Source organism: Mesoplodon bidens (genome assembly GCF_964165515.1).
Source record: "Mesoplodon bidens genome assembly, chromosome: 5".
Taxonomy (NCBI): Eukaryota; Metazoa; Chordata; class Mammalia; order Artiodactyla; family Ziphiidae; genus Mesoplodon; species Mesoplodon bidens.
Window position 1 is genome coordinate 13,012,658 of NC_138161.1, and position 25,810 is coordinate 13,038,467.

The 25,810-nt window shown below is 38.1% G+C and overlaps 1 protein-coding gene across 5 annotated transcripts in view; it reads left to right on the forward strand.

Moving 5' to 3' along the window:
- The window catches only part of SYNJ1 (synaptojanin 1), an 89,746-nt gene that overhangs the window by 45,910 nt on the left and 18,026 nt on the right, over positions 1-25,810 (forward strand). For all 5 annotated transcript variants that reach the window (XM_081235706.1, XM_081235707.1, XM_081235708.1 and 2 more), the window contains 10 exons: positions 4,070-4,261; positions 6,114-6,198; positions 12,217-12,357; positions 13,836-14,028; positions 14,277-14,435; positions 15,350-15,506; positions 16,120-16,237; positions 16,337-16,552; positions 19,379-19,457; positions 23,290-23,452. In XM_081235706.1, the coding sequence (XP_081091832.1) occupies positions 4,070-4,261; positions 6,114-6,198; positions 12,217-12,357; positions 13,836-14,028; positions 14,277-14,435; positions 15,350-15,506; positions 16,120-16,237; positions 16,337-16,552; positions 19,379-19,457; positions 23,290-23,452 (1,503 nt within the window). The remainder of the gene's footprint in view (positions 1-4,069; positions 4,262-6,113; positions 6,199-12,216; positions 12,358-13,835; positions 14,029-14,276; positions 14,436-15,349; positions 15,507-16,119; positions 16,238-16,336; positions 16,553-19,378; positions 19,458-23,289; positions 23,453-25,810) is intronic.

Consider the following 25,810-nt stretch of genomic DNA (forward strand, 5'->3'; position numbering starts at 1 on the left):
AACACTAGCACTCTGAACATTTTCATTTCTTCTGTTAACCCCCCCGCAAACCAAACCTTTCAGTTTTCCCTGTTCAAGTAGGAGAAATTGTTCTTCATCAAATTATGTACTCTTGGGTCATTACTTAGTCAAATACGTTATCATGGATTCTTTCAGAATTCTGCATGGTGCTGAAGGTAGTTAATTACAGTCAGCTCCTCAGGGATCTGTGAGTAGGCTGGGGACTGAAGTCTACTAAAGCTCTGAAAACCAGAATCTGATCTTAGCTACTGCTTTTAACGTCAGGCTCTCTTCTTGGCTTCCAGCAGTAGACGCTGACTGATTTGCGTCTTATCACCTCTTTCCACCTGTGCCTACTTTGATATGGAGGCATTTATCAGCAACAACTGAAAGTAAGCCATTGAAGGAAAGAGAAGAAGTGAGGGACATGAGTAATTCCCAGACTTGATCATCAGTTGTTTTGGTTTCCTGCACATTTTACTATATGAAAAATATACCCTTAAAAAAAGTACAGTCAGTTCTGCTCTAACACTTATTCTGAGAATGGGGATTTTGTTCCAACATGGATGCTATATCAGGGAACATTTTGAGTATAATGCCAATTCTGCAGTAGTTTATGCATGATTTCACTGGTAATAATGCTAGGGAAATGCAGAAAGCTGCACCCAGCAGAACTGAGTTGGGTAGAAATATACACAACACACATACACATGTGCGTACACCTGAGACATCTCTCTCCCTCCATTCACCAGACGTATGATGGGCCAGATCCATCCATAACTGGTGTTACAACTTACCGTCCAATTGCAGAGACCCCTTCTCCCAGGATTCACAATTACTTACAAGCACAGGCCTCCTGCTGCCCATTTCTATGAGCAAACCTCAGGTCTTTGTCAAAATGAAGTGCCATATTTTAGACGTATTCGTACATTCCTTAACCATTTAACATGCGTAAAATTCTGCTACCGTTTTTATATTAGGTTCCTATCTTTCTTGGCACGTCATCGCCGAAGTGTTTGAATGTTGTGCCCGAACCCCATTTTTGCCATAAGCCCTGTGCCTGTGGGAATTTGCACCATTTTGCCTGGCATGGTGATTTTGCTGGAATGTGTATGTTTTGTTATAACTGAACTGATTGTACTTATCAACTGGTGAGTCCCAGAAAGAATACTACAAGGTGTAAGGGCAGTAACTTCAGTATTTCAGCCTCTTAGGTTTTCAGGTTCATATTATCCCTCACAGGTATATGCACGTGCACACACTTAGACTTACATACGGGAGTAGCCTGGAAAGCAGGCCTAGAACCTTCTGACTGTGAAACTCTGGACATCACTGAGTCCCCATAGGATTTTTCTTAGATGCAGAAGGTTTGCATCAGTCATTGTCATTTATTTTTACCTTTGGTGTCCTACAGCCATCAGAAAAAAATTAACTCATCAAACTAAATCAAAAGAAAAAAATGAGGCCGTCTGAGAATGTTTTGTCATAACATTCTAGACTTCAGCTGTAACTTGCTGTTTTACTAATGATTCTTTGTTTTCTTCTTGATGCATCCATAGTTTCTGAACAGACATTACAGTCAGGTACAGTATAGAAAATCAATCTGTAAATAAAAGCAACTTTTTCTCTATTTTTTTAAAAAGTTGATGTTGTATATAAATAAAGCCGCAAATAAGTGGAAACTTTATTTTGCCCTCCGAATCTAACATGATAAATTGATACCTTGTTTTAATCTGAGAAAAAAATTTTAGGTTTGAGAAAACTAAGTATTTCATTTAGAAGGAAATATGCAATGCTCTTTGTATTCCTGTAGCAAATGCTTAATTCCAATTAAATATAGGTCCTCTAGTTTTAATTTTACTTTTATATTTCATTGAACAAACATCATTAGTGTTATATCTTACTCTTTATAGGCTACTGGAAAAAACCCAGGGGTGACTCTTTCGGATTAATGCCCGAGTACTGTGATATTTATGGACTACTCAACGGTGCTTCTCACACATAATATTTTAAAAGGCATTTAGTGTACTAAAATATGATCTGAAGTCTTTTAAAAAGCATTAAGATTGCTAACAAACTTAGAAGAGTTAAGTGTGTAAGACCTAAAGGTCATTATTTTTCTTGCCTTTCCTGTTCTTAGGAATCTCACGCCTTCATTCCCTGGACAAGGTTTATGATCTTGTCTTTAAACTTGAATCTGTGGTGAAGTGAGCAAAAGCTAAACTCTTGCCAGAAATTTAGCTGAAAAAGAATTTCACTTAAGATTTGGTATCCCTTAAGATTTGTTTCACTTAGTTATTGTGCTGAGTGTTTTGAGAAACTATTGGCAATTTTTTTGAGAAGGATGGAGGAAGAGAGCCCTTGGATATATTTTTGAGTTACATCATGGAATCCATTTTCTGAAATGGTATGGTATTTAGGGATGGACATCTGTTTGAACATAGACTCATGTCTTTCTGCACATTAAGGTGCCAGCCAGTTAATAAACTAGGAATTTTCTGTAAACTTTTTATTCCATTTGTAAACAGACTTTAGTAGCTCACCCAACGTGGCAACATGTTTTTGTTCACACAATTCATTATTTGTCTTGCTGGATATTTTAAGCTGTTAAATCATTATAGAACTTGTGTTTTGATGTAGAAAGGATTGTAGAAGCTGTTTTCATAGCAGTAACAATGGCAATGACTTCAATTAGAAAGACCAGTGATAATCTGTAGTAATAGAGAATTATTCTTTATCCAGGTTCAGCAGGCTTTCAGTTTACCATACCAACAGGCCAGAACAAATAATCTGCTTTCATTACCACCAGACACCTCTATATGAGTAATCAAATCAAATACCAAGAGGGCTAGAAACGTGTACGTCTGCCCCTGGGAACAGCGGGGACGTGCTTGTCATCTAAATCAGCAGTCCTTTCATGGGATTCACAGGTCAAACTATTTTCACTCTAATCCGAAAAAGTTATTTGCCTCTTTCACTCGTTCTCTCACAAGACTGCTTGCTGTATGTACCTTGGTATCCAACAATAATAATTAATATCATAATAAAATAAGATCCTGTGGTGAAAGGTGAGCACCATTGTGATTTCCCTTTCCTCTTGCCAGTTAACCGCCTGTTAAGGGCATATTCTCTGTCTTTAGATTGAAGTCCTGTTAAGGCTCTGTTAATTTAAGTGCCAAGGATTTGACTTAACCTAAATGAAGCATGGTTTAGGAGGAAGAAGGATAGGTGGAAGTCAAAAAAATAGGTGGGGAAAGGATTGAGGATTCAAAATGTATTGAACATTTATTCATTTAACCATTACTTACTGAGCACTTACTATGTACTAGGCGCTCTTCTAGTCACTAGGGATATTAGACCAACATTTCTGCCCTCATGGAGCTTCCATTCTTGTGAGGGTCCAGTGGCTGAGCAGTGAGAGAACAGGGATTGGGTGGCAGTGAGGGCAGAAAGGCGGGGCAGGTTGTTTGGGGCCTTGCAGAATGTTTGTAAGGAGTTGGTGTCTCCTCTGAGCTGGGAGGCATTTAGTCATGGCTGCATCTCCATCCTCTCATTATTGTCCATAATTTGTGTTTTTGTCAGGGAGCCATTATTCATCAAACCACCTGTCAGTAGCTAGAATCCTAAATGTAATGGTTCTTGAATGTTTTTGTTTGGGAAGAAATATCATATTTTTACTAGCCTCCGAATGAAAGCTGTATGAAAGTCAGTTGCTATATTCCTAAAAATGTGCAGTCTCTGCTTTTGTATTTCATAAAATAGTGTACCATTTCAGTGAAACAGAACTGTTTGTTCTGCATGTTTTTTGTTGCTGCATTAATTTTGTAATAGTTTTTTTACTTGGGCTATTGTACTTAACGTATGATGTTTTAAAAGTTGTGTTGGTTAATTGCATTGTGCTGGGCTCTGTGTTCAAGGCTGTCTTTTTTGTGCTTATGCATGTATCTGATGCTTCTTTGTGCTGATGATGGTAATGGTACTTTCCAGCCATCATTTCTCAGTCATGAAAATCAATTTTTGTAAATGGTTAAATGCAGCCAAAATTCTGTTGTGTTTTGTTCTTGATTAGCATCTTCTAAAGTTCTAAAGAGCCTGTGTGAGAATTTCTACAAGTATTCAAAGCCCAAGAAAATTCGAGTATGTGTGGGCACCTGGAATGTGAATGGCGGGAAGCAGTTTCGCAGCATAGCTTTTAAGAATCAGACCCTCACTGACTGGCTTCTCGATGCACCCAAGTTAGCTGGCTTCCAGGAGTTTCAAGGTTGGCATTTTATAATACGGATTTAATTAATTAACCCTGACTGTGATTTATTAATCTAGAAAAGAAATGTGGCACTTCACAGTATGCATTACCTTATAAAAGAAACTGGGATTTATACATTTGAAGACCAACATTCTTATAGATAAATCTGTTCAAATCTTAGGTCTTTTGTATTACTAGACCTTTATCTACTACTTCATAAGAAAACATGGTAAAATAAAAGATCCTTTTCTTTGTTATTTGATTCTCAGGAAATTGGATCCGTACATAAATTAATACCTTTAAGGTAACTACATGTATAAGAAAAACTAGTTCTGTTTTTATTCTTTAGACTGATACAAAGCAAGCTTATTTTATGATTGATAATTTTTCAAATTTAATATGTTCTATTTTTCAAATACAGTCCTTTATTTGCTAAGATAAGAAATAGGGTGGATCATGAGCAGTTTTACAAAACTTCTTTTGACATTTGTTGGCCCTTTATAGTAAACGGTACTGATTCATCCTTGTAAAGACTTGTCATTCAGTTTGGCTACTCTGCCACCAAGCTCTTCATAGCCAGAACCAAACATTAAGCTGAGGATACTTGTATTAAGATTTTAACTAGAATCATGGATTTGAGGCCTTCTTTGTTTAAGTCAACTTTAATTCCTTTTTCAAATGGTACACATTTACCAAGTGTTATTTATGAAGGTGATGTACATAGGAAACACTGTGAGATGCAGATTTTCCTTTTTTAGTTGTCTTTAATCAGTCACACCTTAAACCCTGGGAATTTCCCTAAACTTTTATTAAAATGCCCCTTTTCATTTACATTGAACCTAACTTGAAACTGTTGTTGTAGTAGTGATAATAACAATAATAAAATAACAGCTAATACTACAATTCTAACTACTTTACATCTATTCATTTAATCCTTATAACAGACCTAATACACCGTCACTATTATTATTCCAATTTCACAGATGAGAAGCTGAGACACAGTAAGAGAAGTGACCTGCCCAAGGTCATTCAGCTAGTAGTGACACAGCCAGGGTTTGAACTCAGGCAGTTTGGTTCCAGAGTTGGGCCACTGCATTTTATTTGTGAACTCGGGCAAGTTGCTTAGGTTCTCCAAAGCCTCAGTTTCCTGTCTGTAAATAAAAGGCAAATATAATCTGTCTCCTCAGTAAATTTTTTTTTCTCAGTATTTGTTCATAGTGTTTATAAGTTCTTTCTCTAGCTATTTATCCTCATTTCTGAATGCTTAGGACACCCAAAGTACCCTGGGGTTGCTTATCTAAAGCAGCTCTGTTCTCTTTTGGTCTTGTCAGCTATGAGAGAGCTAATGGCTAGAACAGAGGGGTTAGTCTGAGCCCCTGACTCTTCTCATTTTCCTAGATTGCTTCCACTTAGGAATCTTCAAATTTAAGTGTAAAAAATCCCTCTCAACTAATCCCTCCTCTAATTTGAGAACGTTACTCAACCATTTTATTATTTGTACCCTTTCTGAAAAATTTCTTTCCCTCTCCATTTTGAGTCACTTTAGCCTTTGAGAAGTGGCTTGTTTCTCTGCTGTCCATGGTACAAACTTTAGCAAGAATTCTTTCCAAATGGTTTCTGAAAGGACTTAAGGATCTTCAAGAATAACAGTCTTAGATAGGCAAACATAGGTCACCTAAATAGAAACTAAATGGAAAGTAATTTTGTCCCCCTCAGGGGGTTTTGCCTTTAATTTGAATTTGGTTAAACTTGAAACACAAAAATGGACTTTTATGAGATCTGATGTTATCTTAGTTGTGTTGGGGGGTAGGGGAGTTGCCATTTAACTAAGGCCATCTCTTAAAAGTCTCTCCTGGATGCTTCATTGTAGATAAAAGAAGTAAACCAACTGATATATTTGCCATTGGTTTTGAGGAAATGGTAGAGTTGAATGCTGGAAACATTGTGAATGCAAGGTAAGCCAGCCAGGTAACACACAGGGAAACTTTCTAGTTGATGGACATGGGGAGCAGATAACTAAGAACTTGTTACAAGGATAGATTGAGAGAATATATGTGAAGATGCTGTTTAAACTATAAAATAGCAGTTCTCAAACATTTTGGTTTCAGGTCTTTCTACACTCTTAAACGTATTGAAAATCTTAAAGAACTTTTATTTATGTGAGTTTTATCTCTTGATATGTATCACATTAGAAGTTAAAAATGAAAACTTTAAAACATTTAATTCATTTAAAAATAACAGTGATAATAAACTCATTACGTGTTAACATAAGTAACACATTTTCTTCCTGAAAAGTAGCTGTTTTCCAAAACAAAAATTTACTGAGAAGGATGGCATTGATAGTTTTGCAAATGTCTATAGAATCTGGCTTAAGACGGCTGTATTCTCACATCTACTTCTGCATTAGTCTGTTGCAATATGTTGTTTTGGTTGAATTATATGAAGAAAATCACATAAATATGTAGCTGGAAACCTAAACATCTTAATAGCCTTTTCAGATCATTTCTTCTCTGATACCACTTAACAAATAGTTTCCCAAAGTTTAGTTGCAGTGTGGAATCTGAAACCATAGCGATGACCTTTTTGTGCTCAGTTATATTAAAACATTGGTCTATCTTTTACCCTTGCATGATTTTGAAACATCATGTGTTGGTCATTTGGAACATATTAGTTCATTGAGTTATGTAGATCTTCCAAATTTTGACCCATTTCATTATACAATATTAAACATTATATTGGTTAATTTCATCACTCATCTCATCAGCAAATTCTTCAAGTATGTGGAAGCTGTCAAGATCAGAGTAGCAGATACAGGTTTATCAAGATTCTAATTTTTGCTTGAAAACATAAATTTTATCATTGGAAATAGATGCTATTTTTTTTTTCCCTTGAAAACACAGACTTGGCTGAAAAACTGTTTGCCAAATAATCTAAATCTGAATAACCATAGTCTGTCACTCGTTCTTTCTTATATTCTATGAAAAAAGGGGCATTTCAGCTCTGAACTCAAACTATCAGGTGCTTTTCTCTGAAACAACCATGGTGTATGCATTCAGTATGCAGCAGAAGTGCTTGATGTGTATTATCCATTCATCACACAGAATACTATAAAGATGGGACTCAAGGATTGAGCTTTGACAGAATTAATAATGTTTACTGCTTCATCAGGATATTCTTAGGTGGAATGGCATTTTTTTAAACTGTGAGTGCATGGGGGTAAAGATTATAAGGAATACTAGTACAGTTTGGTGCCTGGATTCCTGCTAAGACATCAGCACTTTTACTTACTGTTTTTGCACCATCATGCAAATGTCAATACAGTGAAAAAGGCAATCTCAGCGATATTAGGGAGACAGTTTTCAACCTCATGGGTTTTAGGGATCCCCAGGGATGTTCCCTGACCACAGCAGAGAACTGATGTTCTGAAGTGTTATTACAAATACAGATTATTTTAGTGAAATTGAAAGCTTCAGTGTTTTATTTTAAGAAATGATGCTTTCCCAGCACCACTTATTGAAGAGGCTGTCCTTTCTCCACTGTACATTCCTGGCTCCTTTATCAAAGATAAGTTGGCCATATGTGCGTGGGTTTATCTCTGGGCTTTCTATCCTGATCCACTGATCTATCTTTCTGTTTTTATGCCAGTACCAGACTGTCTTAATTACTGTAGCTTTGTAGTATAGTCTGAAGTCAGGGAGCCTGATTCCTCCAGCTCCGTTTTTCGTTCTCAAGATTGCTTTAGCTATTCGGGGCCTTTTGTTTTTCCAAACAAATTTTGAAATTTTTTGTTCTAGTTCTGTGAAAAATGCCATTGGTAGTTTGATAGGGATTGCATTGAATCTGTAGATTGCTTTGGGTAGTAGAGTCATTTTCACAATATTGATTCTTCCAATCCAGGAGCATGGTATATCTCTCCATCTATTTGTATCATCTTTAATTTCTTTCATCAGTGTCTTATAGTTTTCTGCATACAGGTCTTTTGTCTCCTTAGGTAGGTTTATTCCTAGACATGTAAAAGTTTGAGATTAGATCATTCCCTAGCACCATACACAAAAATAAGCTCAAAATGGATTAAAGACTTAAATGTAAGGCCAGAAACTATCAAACTCTTAGAGGAAAACATAGGTAGAACACTCTATGACATAAATCACAGCAAGATCCTTTTGGACCCACCTCCTAGAGAAATGGAAATAAAAACAAAGATAAACAAATGGGACCTAATGAAACTTCAAAGCTTTTGCACAGCAAAGGAAACCATAAAGAAGACCAAAAGACAACCCTCAGAATGGGAGAAAATATTTGCAAATGAAGCAACTGACAAAGGATTAATCTCCAAAATTTATAAACAGCTCATGCAGCTCAATAGCAAAAAAACAGACAACCCAATCCAAAAATGGGCAGAAGACTTAAATAGGCATTTCTCCAAAGAAGATATACAGACTGCCAACAAACACATGAAAGAATGCTCAACATCATTAATCATTAGAGAAATGCAAATCAAAACTACAATGAGATATCATCTCACACCAGTCAGAATGGCCATCATCAAGAAATCTAGAAACAATAAATGCTGGAGAGGGTGTGGAGAAAAGGGAACACTCTTGCACTGCTGGTGGGAATGTGAATTGGTACAGCCACTATGGAGAACGGTATGGAGGTTCCTTAAAAAACTACAAATAGAACTACCATATGACCCAGCAATCCCACTACTGGGCATATACCCTGAGAAAACCATAATTCAAAAAGAGACATGTACCAAAATGTTCATTGCAGCTCTATTCACAATAGCCCGGAGCTGGAAACAACCTAAGTGTCCATCATCGGATGAATGGATAAAGAAGATGTGGCACATATATACAATGGAATATTACTCAGCCATAAAAAGAAACGAAACTGAGCTATTTGTAATGAGGTGGATAGACCTAGAGTCTGTCATACAGAGTGAAGTTAGAAAGAGAAAGACAAATACCGTATGCTAACACATATATACGGAATTAAAAAAAAAAAATGTCATGAAGAACCTAGGGGCAAAATGGGAATAAAGACACAGACCTACCTGAGAATGGACTTGAGGATATGGGGAGGGGGAAGGGTAAGCTGTGACAAAGCGAAAGAGAGGCATGGACATATATACACTACCAAACGTAAGGTAGATAGATAGTGGGAAGCAGCCGCAGAGCACAGGGAGATCAGCTCGGTGCTTTGTGACCGCCTGGAGGGGTGGGATGGGGAGGGTGGGAGGGAGGGAGATGCATGAGGGAAGGGATGTGGGAACAGATGTATATGTATGACTGATTCACTTTGTTATAAAGCAGAAACTAATTAAAAAAATAAATTAATTAATTAAAAAAAAAAAGAAATGATGCTTGCTTTAAAAGTTGAGTAGTTGCCCATCTTTTGTGACTTTTTTTTTTAAAGAATCTTTTTCTTTTTTAAATTTTATTTATTTATTTATTTTATTTTTGGCTGTGTTGGGTCCTTGTTGCTGAGCGCGGGCTTTTCTCTAGTTGCAGTGAGCGGGGACTACTCTTCGTTGCGGTGCGCGGGCTTCTTATTGCGGTGGCTTCTCTTGTTGTGGAGCATGGGCTCTAGGCATGCAGGCTTCAGTAGTTGTGGCTCGCGGGCTCTAGAGCGCAGGCTCAGTAGTTGTGGCGCACGGGCTTAGTTGCTCCACGGCATGTGGGGTCTTCCCGGACCAGGGCTCGAACCCATGTTCCCTGAATTGGCAGGCGGATTCTTAACCACTGTGCCACCAGGGAAGTCCTCTTTTGTGACTTTTTAAAAAAAATTTTCAGAATAAAATTATGGGCTGAAATAGTATGGTATTATAGTCATCAGTCTTGAAAATGACAACTTTCTTCTTAGCTAAAGTGAATAACAGTTTATACAGGGAAGTAGAAAAGAACTCCGACTTCATTCATTTTGCTGTTTGACTCTTTCCTGAAAATACAGATTCAGGTCTTAAAACAGAACATATTCTGAGGGCTCCCAGTACCAAACACATTGTTCAGTCGTTGGTCTAAGTAGAGATTAATCAAATTATTCTTTAATGAAAATGGTGATTATTCATTCATATGTTTAACCAGTATCTACAGAGCACCTACCCTAAGTACTAAAGATACATCAATGAATAAAACAGACAAATATCCCTACCTGTGTGGACCTTCTTTTCTAGTGGAGGAGACAGACAATAAACAACTCGAATAAGTAAGTTATATAGCATGTTAGAAGACGGTAGGTGCAACCGAAAGTAGATAGGTAGAGGTCAGGGGATCGGGCATGTGGAGGTGGGGAAGTGTGTGTGTGGTTTGGAATGGAGTGATCAGGGTTCATTGAGAGAGCTGAAGAAAGGGATGAAAGCTGTCGTTCTGTTTTCAGAATCCAAGTCTTAGTGGTGGAGTTGGTAGGGAATCCGTGCTCTGAATTTGTATTTTGGAGGCAGTATGGCATAGTGTTAGATAGATGAAATGGGTGGATGTGAGGTTGTATTCTGAATTACCGTTTATCATTTGTATGACCTGGAACTACGAGAAGATTGTTTTTGCTCACCATTGGAGGTTCTTGGGCACAAACTTAATACTCTGAAAATGTATAAGGAGAAAGACTCAAGCATTTTTGCTACCTTCTTTATACGAACTGTGTTTCAGAATAACTGAATAGTTGATAAGAGAGAAGTTGTTGATAGAAGAATTCCAACTTATTACAAATGCCCATGGAATGCTGAAATTATGAAGTCAACATGTTTAACCCCTAATGAAATAATGGATCTAGGCAATGATCATCAGTCAATGTTAAAACCTTAGAAGAAGGATCAGTGGAGGAACTTTTTATTACAACGAGTCAATTGTCACGGTCCTAACAGCCTATCAGGTGTAATATGACAGATTAGTTCCTGCTATGATGCGAGGGTAACTATACCACCTGTGAGGTTATTTTTGCCAAACAAATCAATAAAATTGAATGTTTCTTAATCAAGCTTCTAGAGTAACCAGTTTAAAACAAAGCTGACAGAGGGACAAGGTACCATGAAGACACATCAGACAAATCCAGACTGTTAAACATTTTACAGACAAATAGCCCAGCTTCTTAAAAAATAAATAGCGTTAAAAAGAGGGTTGGGTGAGCTGAGAGACTGCTAAAGATTAAGAGAGATTAAGAGACAAGCAAATGCAATGTGTGGACCTTATTTGGACCCTGTTTTAAAGAAACCAACTGTAAGAAGAGTTTTTTTTAGATAATCAGGGAAATTTAAATATGAACTGAGTATTAGATGATATTAAAGAATCATTAATATTTGAGTGTGATAATGGCATTGTGACTATGCAAAAATGAAAATGTCCTGTTGCATTTACAGGTGCATACCAAAGTGTTTCTGGGTGAAATGGCCTATATCTCATATTTGGGTTAAAATATTTCAGGTTTAAAAAAAAGGGGAGGGGATATGGAAGAAGAATGATGGGCAAAACGTTGATAATTGTTGAAGCTGGATAATGGGTATATGGTGGTTTATTTTATGATTACCTCTTTTGTGGATGTTTAAAATTTTCCATTATAAGTTTTTTTTAAGATATAACCCATAAAAATAAGAAAAAGGGGGGGAATGTATCTGGAAGCATGTTCTTCTCTGTTATCCCAATGAATACTAAGGAAAAAATAAAGTGTACAAGCTTGAGATTACTCACATGGTGAGCACTCATTTAATCAGTAAGCTCATATTTTCTTTGTAAAGGAGTAATAGGATAGACTTTGAAGTGTGGGTGTTCTTCTGGCTAAATTTTGGGTTTTCCTTTTTAAAGGAAACAAACAAAAAAGCCCAGCCTGCATAAAGACTTCACTGTTGTTGTGGATTTCGTGACGTCAGTAGTTTTATTAAATGTGGGCATATAAAGGTATTATTGACAACTGGCTTATAAAACAGGCTATATTACTGTCACCATCCTTTTGAAGATTCCCTTTTTAATATTTTCTGTTAGCACAACAAATCAGAAGCTCTGGGCCGTGGAACTTCAGAAGACCATCTCCAGAGACAACAAGTATGTGCTGCTAGCCTCCGAGCAGTTGGTGGGCGTCTGTCTGTTTGTTTTTATCAGACCACAACATGCTCCATTCATCAGGTCAGTAAACAGATCGCTCTCCTAAGGCTGCTTCCTAACATCAGATAATAAAAAGGCCTGTCATGTTTGTGGCTTCAGAGAAACACTTGTTCATGGTTCTTGTTTTTAAATGTGCTTTTTTTTTTAAATTGAAATATAGTTGATTTACAATGTTTTGTTAGTTTCAGGTGTACAGCAAAGTGATTCAGTTATACATTTGTATATATATCTATTCTTTTACAGATTCTTTTCCCTAATAGGTTGTTACAAAATGTTGGGTATAGTTTCCTGTGCTATACAGTAGGTCCTTGTTGGTTATGTTTCATTTTATTTTATTATTAAAAAAAATTTTTATTGGGGTTTAACTTGCAATGTTGTGTTAGTTTCAGGTGTACAGAAAAGTGAATCAGTTATACATATACATATATCCACTCTTTTTTAGCTTCTTTTCTCATATAGGCCATTACAGAGTATTGAGTAGAGTTCCCTGTGCTATATACTAGGCCCTTATTAGTTATCTATTTTATATATAGTAGTGTGTATATGTTAATCCCAAACTCTTAATTTATCCCTCCTACCACCCCCCTTCTCCTTTGGTAACCATAAATTTGTGTTCTGTGTCTGTGGGTCTACTTCTGTTTTGTAAATAAGTTCATTTGCTTATAAGTGATATGGTATTTGTCTTTCTCTGACTTCTTTCACTTAGTGTGACAGTCTCTAGGTCTATTCATGTTGCCACAAATGGCATTATTTCATTCTTTTTTGTGGCTGAGTAGTGTTCCATTGTATATATATACCACATCTTCTTTTCTTTTCTTTTTCTTTTTTGTTTATAAAGTAGTACTTACTCTCTTTTTTAAACTTTTCTGAAGATTTAAATTTATTTATTTAAAAATCATTTATTTATTTATGGCTGCATTGGGTCTTTGTTGTGGTGCACGGGCTTCTCATGTGGTGGCTTCTCTTGTTGCGGAGCACAGGCTCTAGGCGCGTGGGCCTCAGTAGTTGCGGCACGCGGGCTCATTAGTTGTGGCGTACAGGCTTAGTTGCTCTGCGGCATGTGGGATCTTCCTGGACCAGGTCTCAAACCTGTGTCCCCTGCATTGGCAGGCGGATTCTTAACCACTGCACCACCAGGGAAGTCCCTGTACCACATCTTCTTTATCCATTCGTCTGTGGATGGACATTTAGGTTGCTTCCATATCTTGGCTATTGTAAATAGTGCTGCAATGAACATTGGCGTGCATGTGTCTTTTAGAATTATAGTTTTCTCCCAATATATGCCCAGGAGTGGGATCCCTGGATCATATCGTAACTCTATTTAAATGTGTTCTTGAGTAAAGAATCACTAATAGTTTCACTGTACTCTTTCACAGGCTTGCCCTCAAAGTGCCCCACAATGTGTAATGTTGTAATTATGTAACAGACATTCCTATTTTCTTATGCACACGGAACTATTGGAATTTCTGATCTTTGATTTAGAATTCTTCCTTTTAAAGGGATGTTGCAGTTGATACTGTGAAGACTGGAATGGGAGGCGCAACTGGAAATAAGGGAGCGGTCGCAATACGAATGCTGTTCCACACCACAAGCCTCTGCTTCGTCTGCAGCCACTTTGCTGCAGGACAATCGCAGGTCAAAGAACGAAATGAAGATTTTGTGGAAATAGCGCGGAAGTTGAGTTTTCCAATGGTAAACTCTTGCTGCTTGTTTTTGAAGAGGATGCTTTGAAATGTGTTTCAATTTACCGCAAATTCTATATCAGTTTTTGAAAATTTAAGGTAGTTCCTAGAAATGTCAGCATTGTTCACCTGAATATTAGATACTTCATTTGTAATTACTGTGGGGTTAAGTAAATCGGACATGGCAGGGGTGAGGCAAAGAAAAAGTTGTAAAACATTTTTTTAATTGATTGTTTAAAATTCTCTCTTTGCTTCCAGGGGAGGATGCTGTTCTCCCATGACTACGTATTTTGGTGTGGTGATTTCAACTACCGAATCGACCTTCCTAATGAAGAAGTGAAAGAGCTCATAAGACAGCAAAATTGGGATTCTCTTATAGCCGGAGATCAGCTTATCAACCAGAAAAATGCTGGACAGGTAGATACATACTTAAGATACTTGCATTGGGAAGAAGGGGACCTTTGATTATGAAAACATACTTTCCTTAAAGTGTTGCTTTTTTTTTTTTTTTAACCTCTTGGAGTCTTTTTATACTTAGTAAATATATATCTATAGTTTAACAGATAGAAAATTGCCTTGTCTTTTAAAAAAAGAAAAGGAAAGGAAAACTCATAATAATTTCCAGGAGGAAAAATATATTGTGTCTCCATAAGATTCACTTTCAAGTAGAAGAATATACATTTTTTCTTTCAGTAATAGCAAATTTAGAATCTTACTTGTCAGGGCTAGAGCTTTTTGGCTTTAAGATCCTATGGTAATTTGCTTTATTTTGATGTTGTTGTTTCTCATATCATCTGCCTTTTTGAGACTTAGCTCTAAAAACTTGTGACCACAAAAGTTGGAAGAATTTATTTAAAAAAAATTTTTTTAAGAAGAGGTGATTGAAGCCACTGGATATGGTATCTTTCTGGTCATCAGACTTAAATTCTGATGGATACCATGTAACCTTCTTAGGCCCCAATAAATTCTGATGGATACCATGTAACCTTCTTAGGCCCCAGTTCCTCATTTGAGAATAAGACATCAAACTATCTGATTTCCAAAATCCCATACAGTTCTAAATGTGTCATGTAGCTCAAAAGTCTGGTGGAATTCCATTGTTCACGTTTTTGTACTTTGCTTAATCAAATGTCAGACAAGTGGCATGATAAAGCCCACGTCTTGGGTTATTTTTTCTTAAGCTCTGTTCCATTCAGTTAGAAGTGTTCATCAGAGGCACATAAATTTCATGAGACTCCAGCACATAATAGACATTTAATGCATGGCTGCCTGAATGAAAACAGAACGTTTTTGCCTTTTCGAATAACTTACTTTATGTATGTTTATTTTAGATTTTTAGAGGATTTTTAGAAGGAAAAGTAACCTTTGCTCCAACATATAAATATGATTTGTTTTCTGATGACTACGACACCAGTGAAAAGTGCCGCACCCCTGCCTGGACAGACCGTGTCCTCTGGAGAAGAAGGAAATGGCCTTTTGATAGATCAGGTTGGGACGGTTGGGAAATGGACTTCTTCATTTAAGTGAGCTGGTGCAAGTTTTACAAGGAGGAAGGGAATGATATAAACATCGAATAAGGCGAGGAGGACTACTTTTTTTTTTCAACACAGGTTATCTAGAATAAAGTAAATTCAACTTAAATATAAAACTTAAAAAAAATTCTCAGGCCTGCTTGTAATACTTTAATTTTTCAATCTCTTTTCTTTCAGTGATGTAGTGTCATACAAAGAGAAGCAGGGAAACGTTTTTAGGGAATTGTCAACTGAATGCTAGTTAAGATTTCTAATTTGAATAACTCAAGTGGTTTGCAGATATTTTGAACTGCTACTTGTCTGTTCAATTATTTTTGAAACACTATCTGGTCACAGGCCTTTAAGTAGCCTCAGAGTAAAGGCTCATCTTAATTTTAACTAAGTAAAGCATAATATGATAACCTCACCAAGAAACCTTTTTAACTTAATGGTGTCTAGACTTCCTCCCTATTACCAAGTGTGTCTGGCTTCCCAGCCTCAGACAACTGAAGCCAGTGAAATGAAGGAGCTCCACATGATTGATCATGCTCAGGTGGCTTCTCTTATGTTTTGTTTTATTCTGACTGCAGCTGAAGATTTAGATCTCCTAAATGCTAGTTTCCAAGATGGAAGCAAAATCCTCTACACGTGGACTCCTGGCACTTTGCTGCACTACGGAAGGGCCGAGCTGAAGACTTCTGACCATAGGTTTAAACAGTCTCTGTATTCCTAATCGTGCTTGAAATTTGTTTGAAATACATCCTTCCTTAAACGTTCCTAACACATCTTCCTTCCTTTATGCCTAAGGCCTGTCGTTGCCCTGATTGATATCGATATATTTGAAGTGGAAGCTGAAGAGAGGCAGAACATTTATAAAGAAGTAATTGCCGTTCAGGGTCCACCAGATGGTACAGTGTTGGTCTCAATCAAAAGTTCTCTACCAGAAAATAATTTTTTCGATGATGCTTTGATTGATGAACTTCTGCAACAGTTTACAAATTTTGGTGAAGTTATACTCATAAGGTAAGTAAAATATTTATTGTCCAAAAGCAGCTCATGATTTGTAAATAATATTTTCTGTGTTAGAAATCACTTTATTTAGTATTTGAATAGCATATGAGTATTTGTATTTCTGAACTAAAGGCGAATCATACTATAGAAATATTATTCAAAGAGCTCATAGGTTTTGAAACTGGACTTGCTACTTAGAAAGTTTAAAGTTGAGTAGTAAAACTTTATATGAACAATTGATGACAAGAATAGGTGCACACTTAGATGTGTTCTCTCGAGATTCCTATACACTATAACATGTAAGCCCTACGGAAGAATGAACATGTGATTGATATTTCATTTTTTTAAGGAGTGATGGGAGTAAAGCGGAGTGACTTTTCTGCCCTCGGTTTAAGACCTTTGATGTTTTCTGTAATTTTAAGTCGTTTAATTTCCATCTGATGGAGGAGCAGCCCTGCCAGGTGAATAGTCAGGAGTCATTCTTTCCCATCTTGGTTTCCATCACTGACTTAACCATCTGCCTTTTGCAGAACCAGATGCCTCTTGTGTGGTTTAAAAAAAAACGGCCTATTCCAAATGCCCAGCAATCTTGAGAGACTGAATAACATGTATTGAATTCCATAGGGAAGAGGTACTATCACATTCCTTTCTGTGCTGTTCATCTGTTTATTTAGGGATGTTTTATAGCTATTTAGTGGGCAAATCTCTATATTAGGTGCTGTGGCAGAGCAGAGGACAAATGGAAGACCCGATTCCTGTTTGGCATCTAGGGAAGATCAGCATGTGTGTAATGGCTTTCCTAGAGGCTGAACAGAATACTCCACAGAATGAAGATGGGATAGTTTCTTCTGGAGTGAGAAACATGCCTGGGAAACCTTACTCTCCTTTCTGAGAGTAAATGGGCAAATAGAGAGGAAATTGTATTTAGACTTAACCTGAAATCTTTTGACAAGGATCTACCCCAAAGGTTTAAAATGAAACAAAAAATGTCTAGAGATCTTAAGACTCTAGCAAGTACATGGTGAAATCTCCAGATGACGGTAAGCTTTGCCAAGTACAGAAATGCCAAACCACCGGGAGCATCACATGGACTGTGTGAGTGGCAGCACAGTAGCAGATAAATGCCCTTTTGAGCAAGTTAAAATATTGCACTGGGCCAGAGAGAACCCAAAGTTCTGCCTTTATCCTAGTCTCTAAAGAACTTGGTGTTAAAGTGGAGCTGAAAACTTTCCCCCAAATGCTTGTTATCATTGGAAAAAGTATTGGTAACAAAACAAGGCATTATCCTAGCATTATAAAACCATGCTGTGCCTCCTCGCCTGGAATATTCTGGTTGTTACACCGTAGACAACCAAGTTAGAACAGAAAAAGCAGACGATGAAAGTAAACAAGGGCAGGACTCCTGTCACTGGTAGGCTAAACTGATCATCACTTTTTGCTCTGGAATAAGGCAACCATTGGGAATGAGTGAGGTCTTTATATGTAAGTAAGAGGTCCCCTGGAAATGTAGATGGGGCAAATTTAGATACTTATATTAGTTGGGGGAAAAGTCTAGAAGCTTTTATCCTCGTGAGTGAAAAAAAGGAGGAAAGTACAGCTTCTAAAAGGTCGTACATAAATCCATGGATATCAGAACCAGAATCTCTTGCTAAAGTTCAAAATGTATAGGGGGCACATTGCCAAGTAAGGATAGGACCAAGAAATTAGCCCTGCCACATGGCCACAAACGCTTTGGTACCACTATCAGAGAACAAATGGGGTTTGGCGTGGGGGAGACTGGTGCAGCGTAAATGCAGCCTTTTGGTAGTGATTATAACCTTTGGAGGACGGATCTGGTCCGTTGCCAACGATTTGAAAAAGATCCCCTTCGTAGTCTTTAGGTAGGAAGGATGTCCCTGTGTCTTTCAAATGGCAGCATCCTGCAATTTAGTAACTTTACGCCAAAGAAACTGAGTCTCTTACCTATGTTTTGTGTGTATGTGGGTATGTGCGCATGTACATGGTTTACTGTCTCTCATCTGAAAAGTCTGCAAGGATTTCTGAACTTGATTTATACAGTTGGGAGTAGTTCAACTGGTAAAATTGTTTCTGTAAATAAGACTGATAATGTTATAATTTGTTTTCTTTTTTCATGATAGCATTACTACGTATCAGTGACCATCTCCTTCAGAGCTTGTTCTGGTGTCCTTTTTATTTTTCCTTTTGGGGGTTTCTTATTTCAAAACTATAAACTTAGAATTATAGCACAGGCCTTTGAAGTCTCAAGAGGGTTAAATGCCTGTCATTGAATAAAAACAAGGACCATAATCTAAGGCTCCTTGGGGCCAGTCTGATTGATTGATTGACTGATGTCAATTTTTTTTGTGTGTGTGTGACAACTCCCTGTCTTCTTTCTTGGTCAAAGGAAGTTTGCTTCAGGAAAGTCACTGAGACAGTGAAAATACATAATACTGGACTACAGGGTCAGGAGAATTGGGTCCTAGCCCTGTATTTTATTCTCATAGGGTCACTTTGAACAAGCCACTTCACATCTGGCCCTTTTTCTCCTTGTCCACGAGATGAAGGATTGGATTAGCAGGCATCACACTTGGAGGTCCACCGGTCCATGTCTTCCGCAGGCTGTTTTAGTAACGAAGCATTGGAAAGAGATTGGAATTTGAATGCTTTTAGGGAAAGAGTGCCCTCTCCAGGTCACCGCTGGCCCTGCTGCTCTCGCTCTTACTTCCTGGCCTCTATAAGCCCTAGTTAATCAATAATCATTGGACTAGTCATTGGGCTAGTTATGCCTTATGTATTAATTATGGGGTTTTTTGTTGTTTGTTTTTCCCTTCCTTAAAGATTTGTAGAAGATAAAATGTGGGTTACATTTTTGGAGGGAAGCTCTGCCTTGAGTGTTCTGAGCCTGAATGGTAAAGAGGTAAGGTAGCATTTCTTGAGTCTAAACCATTCTGTAATTAAGTGTCTGAAGATTGTATTTTTAGAGACATGCAGCAAATTATCTAAATGTATTTCCAGTTCAGGAGGATAAAAGACCTAGTGTTGTGCTTTAATATTTATTATTTAGACTAGATTGCAGACTAATTTAGGATTATTTTGGTCCCTCCCTAGAGATGTTAATCATTGATATAGACTAAGAAGAAAACATGTTTACTACCAAATTTTATTTTATTATGTTTTCTTATATAAAACTTTAAAACTTTTAATTGGAATAGATATTCTGGCTCATCTATATAGTAGAAAAGATTTCTAGCAAATGGAAGAAAATGCTTCACTTACAAGAAAACAAAGGAGGAATGTGCTCATTATTCCAAGGCACTTGTTTTATTGGCTTGGATTGTGGTACCCAGGTCCCTTTTTCAAGCGTAGGTAAAATAATTCCCATAGATACCAAATCCATCCCATTGAGGCATTTTAGAAATTTGTAATTAGTGGAGATATTCCTAACCTGCGATTTGAAATGTCATTGATTGTGGGAAACTTACATCAGTGTCCTGGAATAGTTTTACTCCTGTAAAGTGCTATGTCTATTAGTTTTTTCTGAATGCTTTTAGACAAATCCTGTATATCTAAGTATATGGTCACTAGATAGGATGGACTAAAATCCAGGCCTAATTTCTCCAACAGCAGGCAACTCGGTAAAGATTTACCTCTTCTGTTACATAACTTCCACTTCCTTGCAGAAAAAGATTTCCATGTGTATATTGCTTTTGAAATAGATTTTGTAGCGTTTTGCTTGTTTTTCCCAAATGCATTAGTAATACGCTCATGCAAAAGTAAATTAAGAAACACAGAAAAGTATGAAGAAATAATAAAGACCACTTGTGGTCCTACCATTATAAAATAATTTTTCTTAACCTTCACATACGCATATATATATTAAAACAAATGGGATTACATATACATGTACATATATATTAACAAAAATGAGATATACATATCATGGACATCTTTCTATATGAACAAATATGTCATTTTAAATGACTGCATTAATTTTATTATGTGGATAAATATATAAATTTATTTAACCAAACTCCTATTAATAGACATCTAGGTTGTTTCCAGCTTTTAATTACTAAAACCAACATTCCAGGGAACCCCTGTGTATGCTCTAACTTTGCATGCTTATCCTATTATTCCTTAGGATAAATTCTTACATGTAAATTTGCTAGGACAAAGATATTAACATAGGGCTTCCCTGGTGGCGCAGTGGTTGAGAGTCTGCCTGCCAATGCAGGGGACACAGGTTCGTGCCCCGGTCCGGGAGGATCCCACATGGTGCGGAGCGGCTAGGCCCGCGAGCCATGGCCGCTGAGCCTGCGCGTCCGGAGCCTGTGCTCCGCAATGGGAGAGGCCACAACAGTGAGAGGCCCGCGTACCGCAAAAAAAAAAAAAAAAAAAAAAAGATACTAACATAGTAAATGTTGATACTTGTTGGCTAACTGCTCTTCAGAAAGAATGTATCTAGTTGTATTATGCTTCGGATTACGTGACATCCAACATTCTAATCAGTATTGGATGTCTTTTAACTTTGACAGTCTGAAAAACTAGAAGTAGTATGTCACTTCTGTGTTAAGATTTTGATTGCTAGCTCTTGTAATTTATTGGTCGTTTTGTACTTCTCTGAGGAGCTGTTTGTGACCTTAGCTCATGTTTCCCCTGGGGTATTCATCTTTTGAAGCTCCCTTGATGTTAATCCCTTTTCATAATATGCTGCAGATATTCTTCCCAGTTTGCCTTATGACTTCGTTGTGTCTTCACCATATGGAAATTACTGATCTTTAAATTTAGTTCTACCTTTGATATCTTAAAAAGCCCTTCCTTCTCCCATGGTGCTGTAAATATTTAAGAGCGGCTCTCAGTTTGGCATTCTTTGTCAGCTCTTATTCCCTTTCTGAATATTTCTTTTGTCTTTCCCCTGATCGTTTTCCTTGTTTGGTTTTTTCCTCCCTTCTTTTCAGCTCTGTTCCTCACCCTCAAGTCTAGTCATGTATGTTATGCTCTTAGAAAGGACCCACCCTTAGCTCCCTTAAAAGATTTTCAAAATTCTGAAAAAATAATGTTTTGGGAAAGTGCATAATAAGGTTTGATTTATCCTTTTGAAAGTTAGACATTTCCAAACCTCTAGTCTATCTTTGTTAGTACCACTGTTTCAGCCCGAAATCTTCTAGACGCAAGATCAATAGGAGCACTTCCGATCCAGGGGAGAATCTGGAAAAAGTATATAGCGTAAGCAGGGCAAACCTAAAGGATGACCTTCTTGAGCATTTTCTTTTCTGTCGTCTAAATTTCTTTCTTTTCATTTGGCTCTGATCTCTGCCAAGTGGATATTCTTGATGAAGTGCCTCTTATTTATTTATTTATTTATTTATTTTTTCTTTTTGCGGTACGCGGGCCTCTCACTGTTGTGGCCTCTCCCGTTGCGGAGCACAGGCTCCGGACGCGCAGGCCCAGCGGCCATGGCTCACCGGCCCAGCCGCTCCGCGGCATATGGGATCCTCCCAGACCGGGGCACGAACCCGTATCCCCTGCATCGGCAGGCGGACTCTCAACCACTGCGCCACCAGGGAGGCCCAAGTGCCTCTTAAATGGCCATTATAGTGACTGAAGCTTAAGAATACTTGTTAGTATTCTTTGGTGAATATATAAAGAATGCTGTTGACTTTAAAAAGTAACAAATGGCATATGAAGCCTGTTGCCAAGTTCTGAAATTTAATTGATCTGGTCTAATAAGTGAGTAAAGAATTATTAATTCTTAGGACTCTGACTTCGAAGCTCAGGATGAACACTAAATTCCTATTAAACATGGCTGTGCTGTTCAGGCCAGCAGCTTTCAACCTCTCCAGCCTATGCCTTCAAAGAATTCTAATGTCAATAGCACGTAAGGAAAGTATTTTTTTTAATACACCCACAGGACAGTGTAACTTGATTATAATATGTTGGTTGTTTTAGATTATACTTTTGTCTAAAAGCTTCTCAAATTTATAGGAAAGGCAGGGTGCCAGTTTCACAGATACCAATCTTTCTGTTTTCAGAATGATTAACTTTTGTTGAAGATTTAAAATGGTCTTAAATTCTCTCAATATTCTTCTGACGTTTGAAATGCTGAAACTACTTTGACAGTATAGCACCTTTGAAGACCATTATACCAAGTTAGGAAGGTCCAAATGAACAGGGAAAGTATTTTAAGGATCTTCTACTGTCCTTTCTTTAGTTGTCTCATGTAGGAACAATTATTTAATCTGTGAATCAAAATCATAGGAAGTATAAAATTATGTAGTAGAGTTGTCAGTGAATTTATATCTGGCCAGGGAAAGATACTTACTGCAGCAAAGGAAACTTAAATCTGTGTGCATCCTAAGAAAGAAGACCTGAGATTTAGCAACACAGGCTTTTAAAGGGAGGATTGGGGACATTTGAAACTAGTTAGGGAAATTCCCAGGTTAGGACTACATGCTTCCACTGCAGGGGGGGGTCCGGGTTCGATCCCTGGTCGGGGAACTAAGATCCTGCCACCCGCGTGGAACGGCCAAACCCCCCCCCCCAAAACCCAAAACCAAAACCAAAACCAAACCAAAACCAAACAAAAAATTAGTTAAAAATAGAGTATATGTGAAATGGTTATGTTGAATTGAGTCTAGCTGAATTAAGCCTATACTGTTGTTGTAGTATGACTGAGGCAGGCACTTTATTCCAAGATAGTGAATTTTCATGCAGTGACTTTTTATTTTATATCTCTTTTACTCAACTAGTTATTGGGTCGGACTATAACTATTACTTTAAAGAGTCCAGACTGGATCAAATCTTTGGAAGAAGAAATGAGTTTAGAGAAAATCAGCATCCCCTTGCCGTCCTCAACAAGCTCCACCCTGCTGGGTGAAGACGCGGAGGTTGCGGCCGACTTCGACATGGAAGGTCTGCCTGTTGAACACATTCACTGCTGTCCTTCAGCATGTTTCCTTCCCATCAGTAAAGTCTCAGTCTCCAAGTGTATCCTTCTCTTCCTTCTTGTAACACTGAGAGCGATATTAATGAGATTTTGTTTTGCATCGTATTGTGTGTCTTTTGCTTGGACCCAGACTTCAATGTATTTGCCATTCTGCCATGCAAAGGTCAAGACCTTTACAAATGTTAGTTTATGTCCTTGTGTCATAAGAGCACAAAGTGGTATTTTTAGTGTGTGGTTTGGTCCCCCTAATTGTAGTTAAGGTAGAAAAGTAGAAACTCAGTGTGCCGAAATGAGTTCAAAATAATTACTACAAAAGAAGATACATTGCTTTCTTTTTTAAAAAGTAGTATAGTTGACTTACAGTGTTGTAATAATTTCTACTGTACAGCAGTGATTCAGTTACACACACACACACACATATATACATACATACATTCTTTTTCATATTCTTTTCCATTATGGTTTGTCACGATATTGAATATAGTTCCCTGTGCTTTACAGTAGGACCTTGTTGTTTACCCTTTCTACATATAATAGTTTGCATCTGCTAGTCCCAAATTCCCAATCCATCCCTCCTCCACCTCCCTCCCCCTTGGCAACGACAAGTCTGTTCAAAAGAGGATATTTTTCAAAGTAATTTTAAAAGATTCTCAAAGTGGCTAGGAACACATGCATTTGAAACTGAACCCAGCCATATAAATATAATCATTTCAAGTTTGGAGCTCGGGACAGATTATCTCGATATAGTAATTTCCTTGAATGTGATTAAGAAATGCATTTGCTTTTTAATGCTATATATCTGCTATATTATTTTAGCATATTTTCCATTAAAATGCATACCTTAGTTTATAAAATGACAAGGCATCATATTGTGATACCCTGTATGTCTAGATAATGCATTTAAGAGTTGAACACCTCAGAAGATCATCTCATTTTCACATTTCACTGTTCATTTGTTTACTTGGTCCACATGTTTATGTAGTACCTTTCACGTGCCAGGTACATGCTAGGTGCTGGAAATTCAACAGATGTCATCCTTGCTCTCCCCAAGCTCACAGCTCAGTTGGTGTTACAGACAAGTAAGCAGGCAGTTGTAATCACGTGACGTCAATGCACTAGTGAACGATGCTGCAGTAGTTCATGGGGCAGCTGCCTGACCTAGAGTTGGGAAGTCGGGAGAGTTCTCCCAGAGAAACTGAAATTGAGAGTCTGAGGACTGAGTGAGAATTAGATTAAAGAGGATAGAAAGGTGTGAACCAGGAAGAAGGAATGTGCAGAGACCTCAGGGAACAAAAAGGATCTAAGTAGACGATGCAAGTATGCTTGTGCAGGAGGAGTGGGTGTGGATGGGAGGTGGATTTGGTTTTGAATATGAGTCTGAGGTGTCTGTAGGGTCCATCAGGCCCAGATGTAGGCTGTGGGTGTGTGGGCCTGGCTCTCAGCAGAGAGCTCGGGGCCCACCAGGCAGCTCTGATGACAGTTTAAGGCCATGCATTTTTGTTAGCTTGGCCAGGAGGATGAGATAGAGATGGGAGAGGACTGGTCCTGGGATCAAACAGAAATGCAGACTTCAAGGACAGGCAGAAGGAGGCTGCCCATAAAAGGAAAATGAGAAGAAAGAACCAGAAATGTCAAAGAGCCAGGAGAATATAGCAGCTTAAAAATCAAGGAAAGAAAAGATAACAAGGGAGAGTGGTCTGTGGCAAGAAGGAGAAGTGAGCACCGCAGCCTGCCCTTTGGGTTTAGTCCCAGGGGAGGAGGCTGTTGGTGACATTCAGGAGAGTGATTTCAGTGGATTGAAGAAGGCAGATGGTGGTAAATCGGGGTGTGGATGCAAGGCGAAGACGTGCAGAGAGTGTCTGTAGGCAACTCTTTACAGAAGTTTGGCTAAGGCGGGGGAAAGAGAGAGGAAGGCAGCTGCTCCAGGGAGTGTTATTTTGAAATGGAGATGCTTGAGAACGCTTAGTGCTGATGGAAAGGGCTGACGCCCCTGGGGAGGGGCAGGGCGGAATGAGCGGCAGAACACCGTCCCTGGGAAAACGGGGCTAGGCAGAGCCCCACTGTTTCCATCCACACATACCTGAGTGCCGACCACGTGGTTAGGCTCCAGTTGGGGGCCAGGTTGTTGAAGAGAGGGGGTCCCATCTTAAGACTTCCCTTTTCTCTGTGAAGTTTAAGGAGTGGGGCAACTCATGGTTTCAGGAGAATTGAGAAGGTTCAAGATGAAGCTCCTGAGAAGGGGTCAGAGGGAGAGCCAGCCAGGAAATGGTGGAATTACCAGGCAGCCCTGGGAGCCCAGATGAGACTGAAAACCACAGAGTTAA